The 10,806-nt window shown below is 40.3% G+C and overlaps 1 protein-coding gene across 1 annotated transcript; it reads right to left on the bottom strand.

The window, feature by feature from the left end:
• Window positions 1-6,181: 6,181 nt before the first annotated feature.
• LOC146576933 (hatching enzyme 1.2-like) lies at window positions 6,182-10,428 on the bottom strand. Its single transcript, XM_085251257.1, has 10 exons — window positions 10,391-10,428; window positions 10,075-10,174; window positions 9,811-9,838; window positions 9,668-9,718; window positions 9,228-9,359; window positions 8,537-8,654; window positions 7,688-7,866; window positions 7,290-7,371; window positions 6,950-7,074; window positions 6,182-6,858 (listed from the first exon to the last, which is right to left on the bottom strand). Coding segments are annotated over exons 2-10 (771 nt in total). The 5' UTR covers window positions 10,129-10,174; window positions 10,391-10,428; the 3' UTR covers window positions 6,182-6,856.
• Between the last annotated feature and the right edge of the window lie 378 nt (window positions 10,429-10,806).

Genomic DNA, 10,806 nt, shown 5'->3' with positions numbered 1-10,806 from the left:
GGAAGAGAGACAGAGATTAATAACAGATATGATTCAATGCAGAGAGGTCTGTTAACACATAGTGAGTGAGAAAGGTGACTGGAAAGGAAAAACTCAATGCATCATGGGAATCCCCGGCAGCCTATGTCTATTGCAGCATAACTACGGGAGGATTCAGGGTCACCTGGTCCAGCCCTAACTATATGCTTTAGCAAAAAGGAAAGTTTGAAGCCTAATCTTGAAAGTAGAGATAGTGTCTGTCTCCTGAATCCAAACTGGAAGCTGGTTCCACAGAAGAGGGGCCTGAAAACTGAAGGCTCTGCCTCCCATTCTACTTTTAAATACTCTAGGAACAACAAGTAGGCCTGCAGAGCGAGAGCGAAGTGCTCTAATAGGGTGATATGGTACTACAAGGTCATTAAGATAAGATGGGGCCTGATTATTTAAGACCTTGTATGTGAGGAGCAGGATTTTGAATTCTGGACTTAACAGGAAGCCAATGAAGGGAAGCCAAAACAGGAGAAATCTGCTCTCTCTTTCTAGTCCCTGTCAGGACTCTTGCTGCAGCATTTTGGATTAGCTGAAGGCTTTTCAGTGAGTTTTTTGGACATCCTGATAATAATGAATTACAGTCGTCCAGCCTGGAAGTAATAAATGCATGAACTAGTTTTTCAGCGTCACTCTGAGACAGGATATTTCTAACTTTAGAGATGTTGCACAAATGGAAGAAAGCAGTCTTACATATTTGTTTAATATGTGCATTGAAGGACATATCCTGGTCAAAAATGACTCCAAGGTTCCTCACAGTGTTACTGGAGGCCAAGGTAATGCCATCCAGAGTAAGAATCTGGTTAGATACCATATTTCTAAGATTTTCAGGGCCGAGTACAATAACCTCAGTTTGATCTGAATTAAGAAGCAGAAAGTTAGCGGCCATCCAGGTCTTTATGTCTTTAAGACATTCCTGCAGTTTAACTCATTGGTGTGTGTTATCTGGCTTCATGGACAGATAGAGCTGGGTGTCATCAGCATAGCAGTGTAAATGTATGCTATGTCTTCTAATGATGCTGCCTAAGGGAAGCATGTATAGTGTAAACAGAATTGGTCCTAGCACTGAACCCTATGGAACTCCATAATTAACCTCAGTGTGTGAAGAGGACTCTCCATTTACATGCACAAATTGGAGTCTATTAGATACCGTATTTTCACGACCATAAGGCGCACTTAAAAGTCTTAGATTTTCTTCAAAAAGTGCGGCGCGCCCTATAGCGCGGTGCGCCCTATGTGTTGTAAGGAGGACGTAGTAGAGAACACCATGAGATCGTTAAAGGGTGAAGTGTGGGCGTTGATCGTATATACCGGGACAATCGCACATACCTGTATAAAAGAACAGGTATGTGCATTATGCAGGACATCGTTGTTTTAACAACCCTGAAAATGGCAAAGAGACACGCTTACGAAGCACAGTTTAAACTGAAGGCCATCAGCTACGCGGAGGAACATGGAAATCGAGCAGCGGCGAGAGAATTTAAGATTAACGAATCGATGGTTCGCAAATGGAGGAAGCTGGAAAACAAGCTCCGGCAGGTCAAGAAAACGCAGCTGAGTTTCCGCGGACATAAGGCGAGGTGGCTCGAGTTGGAGGAAAGACTCGAGCGGTGGATCATCGAGCAAAGAGCGAGCGGGAGAAGCGTTTCGACGGTCACCATTCGGCTAAAAGCAGTTTCACTAGCTGAAGAGATGAACATTGAACATTTCCAAGGAGGTCCGTCTTGGTGCTTTCGTTTTATGAAACGGTGCCATTTTTCCATCCGGACCAGGACTACGGTAGCGCAGCAACTTCCAGCAGATTATAAGGAAAAGCTGGCCATCTTCTCCTACTGCAGCAAACACATCGGCGACAAAAACATCCAGCCCAGCCACATCACAAACATGGACGAGGTCCCGCTCACTTTTGACATCCCGGTGAGTCACACTGTGGAGAAGAAGGGGACCAGCACGGTAGCGATACGCACAACGGGGCACGAAAAGTCTTCTTTTACTGTTGTGCTTGGCTGCCATGCTAATGGACAGAAGCTGCCGCCTATGGTGATTTTTAAGCGAAAGACTTTGCCTAAAGAGAAGTTTCCAGCAGGAATCATCATTAAGGCAAACGAAAAGGGCTGGATGGATGAAGAAATGATGAAAGACTGGCTGAGGGAGGTGTATGTAAGGAGACCAGGTGGTTTTTTCCACGCATCACCATCGCTGTTGATCTGTGACTCTATGCGTGCCCATCTCACAGCCGATGTGAAAAAACTTGTGAAGCAAATGAACTGTGAGCTTGCTGTCATTCCGGGAGGAGGCCTGACAAAGGAACTCCAACCGCTGGACATCGGTGTGAACCGCCCGTTCAAAGTAAGGCTGCGAGCGGCGTGGGAGCGATGGATGACCGGTGGAGACCACAGTTTCACTAAGAGTGGAAGGCAGCGCCGGGCGAGTTACGCCACAATTTGCCAATGGATTGTAGATGCTTGGGCTAACATGTCTGCTGGCACTGTTGTTCGAGCTTTCGCAAAAGCCGGCATCGTTTCCGAGGAGCCGCATGGCACGAAAAGTGACTCTGACGGTGAAGAAAGTGAACCTGGCATGTTTGATGGAGATTTAGCGCAGCTGTTCAATTCAGACACAGAGGATGAGGACTTCGATGGGTTTGATTGATGATAAAAATGTGAGTACCAAACTTTGTTTTGCTCCTGCTTTATTTTTAAATATGCACACTTGTATGCTTGTGTGTTGTTGATGATGACGATTACTGGTAATAAAAATGTGAGTAAGGTACCGAATTCAGGTTTGCTCCCGCTTTATTTTTAAATACGCATACGGTACTTGTATGCGCCCTATGATCCAGTGCGCCTTATGTGTGTGTTAAATACAGTAAGGGCACACATAACTGAGACTGCGCCTTTTAGCACAGTGCGCCTTATGGTCGTGAAAATACGGTAGATATGATACAAACCACTGCAGCGCAGTACCTGTAATACCTACAGCATGTTCTAATCGCTCTAATAGGATATTATGGTCGACAGTATCGAACGCTGCACTGAGGTCTAGCAGGACAAGCACAGAGATGAGTCCACTGTCAGAGGCCATAAGAAGATCATTTGTAACCTTCACTAAAGCTGTTTCTGTGCTGTGATGAGCTCTGAAACCTGACTGAAACTCTTCAAATAAACCATTCCTCTGCAGATGATCTGTTAGCTGTTTGACAACTACTCTTTCAAGGATTTTTGATATGAAAGGAAGGTTGGAGATTGGCCTATAATTAGCTAAGACTGCTGGGTCTAGAGATGCTTTTTGAGTAAAGGTTTAACTACAGCCAGCTTGAAGGCCTGTGGTACATAGCCGATCATTAGAGATAGGTTGATCATATTTAAGATCGAAGAATTAATTAATGGCAGGACTTCTTTGAGCAGTTTTGTAGGAATGGGGTCTAAAAGACACGTTGATGGTTTGGAGGAAGTAATTATTGAAGTTAACTCAGAAAGATCAATTAGAGAAAAAGAGTAACTTAACATCAATGGTACTAAGAGTAGCTGTAGATAATATTACATCTGTGGGATGATTATTTGTAATTTTTTCTCTAATGATAAAAATTTTATTTGTGAAGAAGCTCATGAAGTCATTACTAGTTAACGTTAAAGGGATGGTTGGCTCAACAGAGCTCTGACTGTTTGTCAGCCTGGCTACAGAGCTGAAGAGAAACCTGGGGTTGTTCTTATTTTCTTCAATCAGTGATGAATAGTAAGATGTTCTGGCTTTGCGGAGGGCTTTCTTATAAAGCAGCAAACTATTTCTCCAGGCTAAATGATGATCCTCTAGATTTGTGACACGCCATTTCCTCTCCAGCTTACGAGTCATCTGCTTTAGGGTACGTGTTTGAGAATTATACCACGGAGTCAGGTACTTCTGATCTGAGGGCCTTTTTTTCTATAAGGCAGAGTAAATTAATTTGTTGATCAATCATTAAGTCATGAGCTAACAGAGACTTGGAGGAGAGAGACCTAATATTTAATAATCCACATTTCATTCTTTCTCCCTGTCCTATCCCCCAGTCATGTCTGTCCCGTTTGTAGCAACTGAAAATAAAATAAATTCATAATTATAATAAAGGTCAATGAAATGGACCAATATGGCAAGGCCATTATGATCCACTTGGTAAAATAAATCCGCTTGGCATCTTTCTTGGCCTTAAGACAACAATTCTGATGGCTAAAGATCCAAACGGGACACACAAAAAAAAAAAAAATCCACATTTCACTGTTTTACTCTTTGGTTCAGATGTGGAAACTGTATTGTTCTTTCTTTGTGATTTTTTATATGTAAGTCATTGTTTTGCTGGTTTTTAGTTTGTTTTTTTGTTGTATAAAGCGCTTGAGTTCTCAGAAGAGTAGAAAAACACTATATAAGAACCAGTCCATTTACCATTTACCATCAAACAAGACATGACTGCCATCCCACCAACTTGCCAGCATTCTCTTATTAGTAGGTTAATGAAAGGGACTTGCACACTGAGGCCTTCTCTTAGCCTGCTGATTCCTCCTGGGATTTTCCCACAGGTTATAAGGGGCTCTCAGAGGTGCCTTTTGAGACCTTAGTGTATTGACTTAAAGACTCTGTCACTCAAAACTGAGTGAGCTGCATTGGAAGCATGGAAGCTTTTGATCCAAAGCCATTTGCTGATAAGAGCCAGTGTTGGCTTAATTCACGTTGTCCTGTTGGAGCATTACGCATGTATCTAGACAGGACTAAGGTGTTTAGGAAAGCAACCAGCTCTTTGTGTCCTCGCTCTCATAGAGGGAAGCCTCTGTCACACTAGCAGAGAGCACTAGAACTGAGAGCAGATATAACACCCCAACACAAAACAGATTGGCATCTCTAACAATGGATATGACATGAGTCACACATGGCATGTAATGAAGGAACCATAGTGAAGGTAGGTCACAAAGCAACTTGGAGAACCAAAGCTCTGGCAATATGTTTTTAGACTGCGGCTGAACGTTGTTCCAAGATTTATCACTGCTCATTCTTTTTGTTCCCCAAGTGTCCTCAATGTCTAAACCTTTGTTATGGTCAAACCATCAGGCCAGATGAAACCATGCCTCTCACTAGAGCAGGGCCAAAAATATTTAGCACGATATACATTTGAAAATTTGCAATAACGATATAACCGACGATATAAATGACACTAGACAAAATACTTTACAACTCCACAACTTTATTAGTGCAAAAAACCCCATCAATGTATTTTCACTTAAACAAGCAGCTTTTTTATGTGCTTAAAGTTATATATAAACGTAACAGTGCAAATTCCTCGCTGACAGTTTAACCAAAAGGCATTTCCAGTGGAAACTGGCCGACATATCCTCAGCATAACCATGTATAATATCCACTAAACTTAAAAAGAGGTCATACACATACAATACGGTAACATTATGTTGAAGCACAGTACGTATCACTCCGCGAGGCTCCGCCTACGATAGTCGAAATGCTCCGACCCATATTCTATCACGATATTTCATTTTCTTATCGTTGCCCAACATTATACCGGTATTACCGTGAACTGTATGATATGGCCCAACCCTACCTCACTTATCATCAGACCAGCAAACAGGGAGAAAAGCTAAGCTGGCAGCCAGCAGCTCCTTAAACATCACCTTTGAACATGCTTGACAGCTTGCTCCGTCTATAGTTATTTAGTCAGACAGGCAGCATGATAGTACAAACAATTACAGCAACAAATGCCGGATCATTGTTCAGGCGTGTGCATGACTGAGGTTTCATAACAGTTTTTAACAACAGTTATGAAGAAACACATCAGCAGAAACTAAATGGCTGATCAGATTACTATGTGATGCATCATGATGGTGGTGGGAATATTCAAGTCTGTGGGGGTTTTAATCTTCTCAATCTAAACACTTGCACTGAACTGACTCCACCCTACACAAGAAGAAGTAGCACTCTAATCTTGAGAGACATGATCCACTCTCTGGTTTCAGTTTTCTGATGTTTGGTAGGATTTTAAATGCAGAACATGTATTTATGTAGTAGTATTTGTGCATTTGTTACATTTGTTGCACATTAAAAAAGGCACCTGTAACATTCTGTCCAACTTTAAGCAAAACACATATTTCTAAAATAACTTAAAATATAATAATGAAACAATACTGCCCCCTGTTGCTTGAAATATGGAATTTTATTTGATAGCACTTCTTACAGAAAGAGACAACAAACCAAAGATAAAACCCCTCGAAAAACAAAAGCAAGAAAAATTAGAAGACATTGTCAGAAAAATCAATTTTTAAAATATCAGAAGAAAGATTCTTCTTCTTACACTTGTGACACTGGACTATATCTACACACTATATCTTGTTGATACATGTTGGTCATGTATAGGACAACAGTCATGATCATTCCATGAAAGACTTGACTTTTTGTTTTGTTCACATATTTTTTCACTTTGCTGTTTTGCCAAACAAAAAGTTTTGAGACATGTCGCAGTCGCAAGGTTTGGTTCTATGTCTGCATCATTTACAGTTACAAAGTTAATTATCAAACTGCACAGATTGAGAAATCCATTAATGATAGTTTATAGTCTAACAAAAGGGGAGAAAACCTCAACAGAAAGCGAGTTAACACCATCACCCTCTGGTATATAAGCCTGCCGTTTAGCTCGTAAAACAAAGACCCAGAACTTCAACTCTCTAAATGTGATATTTGCAGCACATTTTATGTTTCTTTTATCATTTTTAAGTATAGTGGATCCAATCCCTTGGTGTAATGCTGGTGTTTGGGCATCTGAAGAGTCTGGATGCAAAGTTGAAGGTTCTTGCTGAATTTCTGGTTAGGAAAAAAAATCAACTCCGATCAGTACTTGCTTCGAACAAAAAGATAGCAAATTTCTTTTTTGTGGGTGTGTCTTAATACTCACAGCATCCATAAAGCCTGTTTACACGGGCGATGTCATTGGCACTCATTTGGAAAGCATTTCCAAAATTAAGATTAGGATTGGACCTGGCAACAATGGTTGGCTGCCCATTCTTGGAGAAGGCGAGTCTAAAAGAACAAACAACAGCACACAAACACACATACGCGGTTATATTAGGAAAACAGAGGAGAAAATGGGCCCATAAAGTATTTAACATTAAAAATCCATTCCCCACTGAGTGTGTGCATGTTTTTGTTAGTCTGGATTACATTTTCTTGCAGAAAATGCAAAACATGTAAGGAAATATAGAACCTTACAAAGTCCATCTCACACAGCAACTCACCTGCCATAGTGCATGACAGAGTTGAAGTCATAGGGAGTCCCCAAATTGTTGGTCTGCACTTTCACAAAGTTGTGCTCTTGTCCTAAACAGAGATTTCCAGAAAATATTACATGTTTTTATATGCTTCCACTTCAAAATCCGTCTTCAGTCTCAGCTCTTTGACGATGTATAGATCGAAATGCTAGCTAATCTCTTCTGTGGTCATTTGTTTGATAGTCTTGGGACTAAAGAAATACAAACAAAATCTTCTATGCAGTGCTCGCTTGAACTGCAGTGTTTTATGTGCTGAGTTTGGAAAAGCACAGATTACTTGTAATATGTACACTGCTGTGAAACAGGAGGATGTCCCATTGTGTACTAAGTTAACTGTAACCAACGTTTTGGGTAGTTCAGCTGACCTGTGATGATGTTCCCGGTAAGGATCCTCACATGCAGATCTCTGTCAGAGCGGACCTGCTCGTGGTGGAAGCCCAGAGCATGAAGAACCTCATGTTGCACCGTCGACTGAAACAAGCAACCATTTCTCTGCAGGGAGACTAGCTGTCCTCCATTCTGACGGCCCAGGTATGAATAACACCTGATAGACACAATGACATCGCTTAAAAAATAGATGGACTGTTCTATAGCCTAGCACTGTGCATCCTCCTCCTTCAGCTAGTCATGCTAAGGCTAAAGTACCAAGAAAAGCAATGACAGTAATCATGTGACCGACTTTGACACTGTGGCTCTATAGACACTGCTCGAACCACACTTTAGCTTTTGTACTTTAATATCTTAAATAATATTTTAAAATAAAAAACACACATATCCATTATCAACTAAAGTAAATAAACAGATAGCGGTCAATCAATCTCAGAAGCTTTTTAAACATCTGTCGTCCCTTAATCATCTAATAACCCACCAGATTCATCTTCTCGCCTTACAAGGTGCCAGTCTCTAGTTTTGGAACTAGTGGACCAAATAGTATGTGAAATAATTAAGAGCAGATGAATAAAATGCTCTTTACACTCCTATGCAACAGTATACATTTCATCTAGTAGCAAACAAAAATAAAACTGGACATTTTACAGTACAAGGTCAATGCAGAATGGTCCTTCAAGAACCTGTTTTGATGACACATACAGAATATTTGTAATGCAATCATTTTCAGAATTGCATTTTTGAAGGGTTTAGAGGGTGTGGGTGTATCAGTCCTGTCCTGCCATATAAATACAAGTACAGTCTAAGTACAGCAAGTGCATTCTCACCCTTGTCCAGAGAAGAAGTGAAGGAAATCTCTGTCGCTTGTACGCCAGACAAACCGGATGCAGGTGGAAGCGTGGAAGGTGACTAGGGCATTGATGATGACGTTGCGCTCTTGGCTGCCTGCAGATTCAAATATGAGTCTGATGAGGAGCTTCTTCAGTATTCAGGATCTTCAATATGTTTCAGCCATTTCAACTTGGCAGCATAAACAGTATTTACAATCTGTGCTGCTTCGAGGATCTCTGAGTTCCCATCGGAATGACAGGGCCGCCAAAATCTATCTATCTATCTATCTATCTATCTATCTATCTATCTATCTATCTATCTATCTATCTATCTATCTATCTATCTATCTATCTATCTATCTATCTATCTATCTGTCTGTCTGTCTGTCTGTCTGTCTTGAAATAGAAAAATTGAGAAAGTGACATTAAATGAAAACATAATTTGAAAATTGTGTGCATCTGTGTATGATATCAATTCAGCATACTTATACAAATATGACTTTTCAGTTTAAATGCTTTTTAGTTAATCCCACAATAAAACAGCATAGTTAACAAAGCAGTATTTTTGGAAACCACTTGAAATATATATTATATATATTTATATAATAATGGGTTTTATTTAACTATTTTTATCCATCTCTCCTTTTCATAAAGTCTGTGTTTAATGGTTAAAGTTTGTACTGCTTACTGTATTCAGTGCCAATGGAGACAGGTACATAGACAAAGCGTCCCGTTTTAGGCCACTTGCAGCCAGTGGCTGTGCATGGAACAGCATTCCTGGTAGCAGTGGGCACAATGTCACCATGAACCAACACTTTTGCTGCAGAACAACAAACAGAGAGTGGTTAAATGCTCGATACTTGGGCTGCCATTTGCTCAGTTATGTCAAAACAAAGAGGTAAATGCTTACAGCATTTACTTTATTGATCGCACAATTACAATGTTTGATAATAACACAAATAAAACTGCTGACTAAGACAAGCCAGTAAATGACCAAAAGGCTGATTGATCATTGTGTCTGTTGGGAGTTTACTGTATGTTAACATGTCAGTTCTCAGGGATCTTTCATTTTCATCCAGAATTTATATGTTAACAAAAAAGAGTTTTATTTTGTAAATCTTCACTTACTTGAGTTAGCATTGACTTTTTCAATGATCGCTGGGGCACCCAGAGACTCATCTGTGGATACAAGAGGCAACCAGCAGATTAACTTTAAGCTCTTATATTAAAAACACCTCAATATGTTGGAAGTATTTCATCACTGAACGCACCAGTTATATTTCTAATGACAGCAGCCCTCTGCAATAAAAAACAAGACATTTTCAACTTACTCTTAATCACATTTGAAATCACACTGACAAATGTTATTGTTGGCAAACAAAAACTATTATGTGAAAAAACTTCAACTGTGTCACGCTTAAACGCTCATAACAAGCAGCCATGTCTGTTAAGCAGACACGGTTAGAATTACTTTCACAGAACAGCCGGCAGTGTTGAACAACATTTAATGCCTTTGCTGGAAGAGTCAAGCTTACCAGACAAACGGCTGTCATTGACAGGCAGACGGAGAAGAAAAAGGCTGGAGTCATGATGTTGGTCCTCTGCAGTTAACCTACAGTCACAATCTGAACAGCACTGTTTAAAAAGAACTTCAATGAATGTAACTGCTGGAATAGAAAGGCAAATAAGTGGGATACGGGCAACCCAACAGCTGATTCTGTTCATCTGGATGTTAACTTTTCTCCCAATGAAAATGCTGAGCAGACAACATCCACATAAAGGGAATCAGATATCTGGGATTTCCCTACGTAGAGGATTCAGCATGCAGGGAGATGATATGAGGAGGCTTACCTGTTGTACCAGGTGTTTGCTGGATGCAGCAGGTGTTCGGCTGCTCCATCTTTATAGATAGCTCACACAGGGTGTGGCTGAGGTTTCAGGGCTGTCTTTTTAGTTATCAATCCATTAGTTTCTTTTTGCTGATGCCAAAACACTAAAGCAGCAACAAATTTCCAGGAAGGAAACTTCAATCAAGGACATTGCAAACATTTTTTGAGGCTGACGTAAACATTCAGAGCATTAAATAATTGCAATTAAAAGTTGCAAAGCCCAAAGAAATGCTGATGGAAATTAAATTTCAATCAGACTGGAATGAAATTCTTTTAACAACATAATTACCTTTGGGCAAAATAGTCAATAACAACAACATTTTATTTCCTCACATGTACTCAATATGCACCTTTGCCTCAGTTTGTAAAACATTTCAT

Source organism: Mchenga conophoros, linkage group LG3, assembly GCF_057382185.1.
Source record: "Mchenga conophoros isolate Kocher_MC1m ecotype Shallow Benthic linkage group LG3, M_conophoros_male_GT1.1, whole genome shotgun sequence".
NCBI classification, from domain to species: Eukaryota; Metazoa; Chordata; class Actinopteri; order Cichliformes; family Cichlidae; genus Mchenga; species Mchenga conophoros.
The sequence above is the reverse complement of the archived record's forward strand: the minus strand, read 5'-3'. Positions and strand labels throughout refer to the sequence as shown.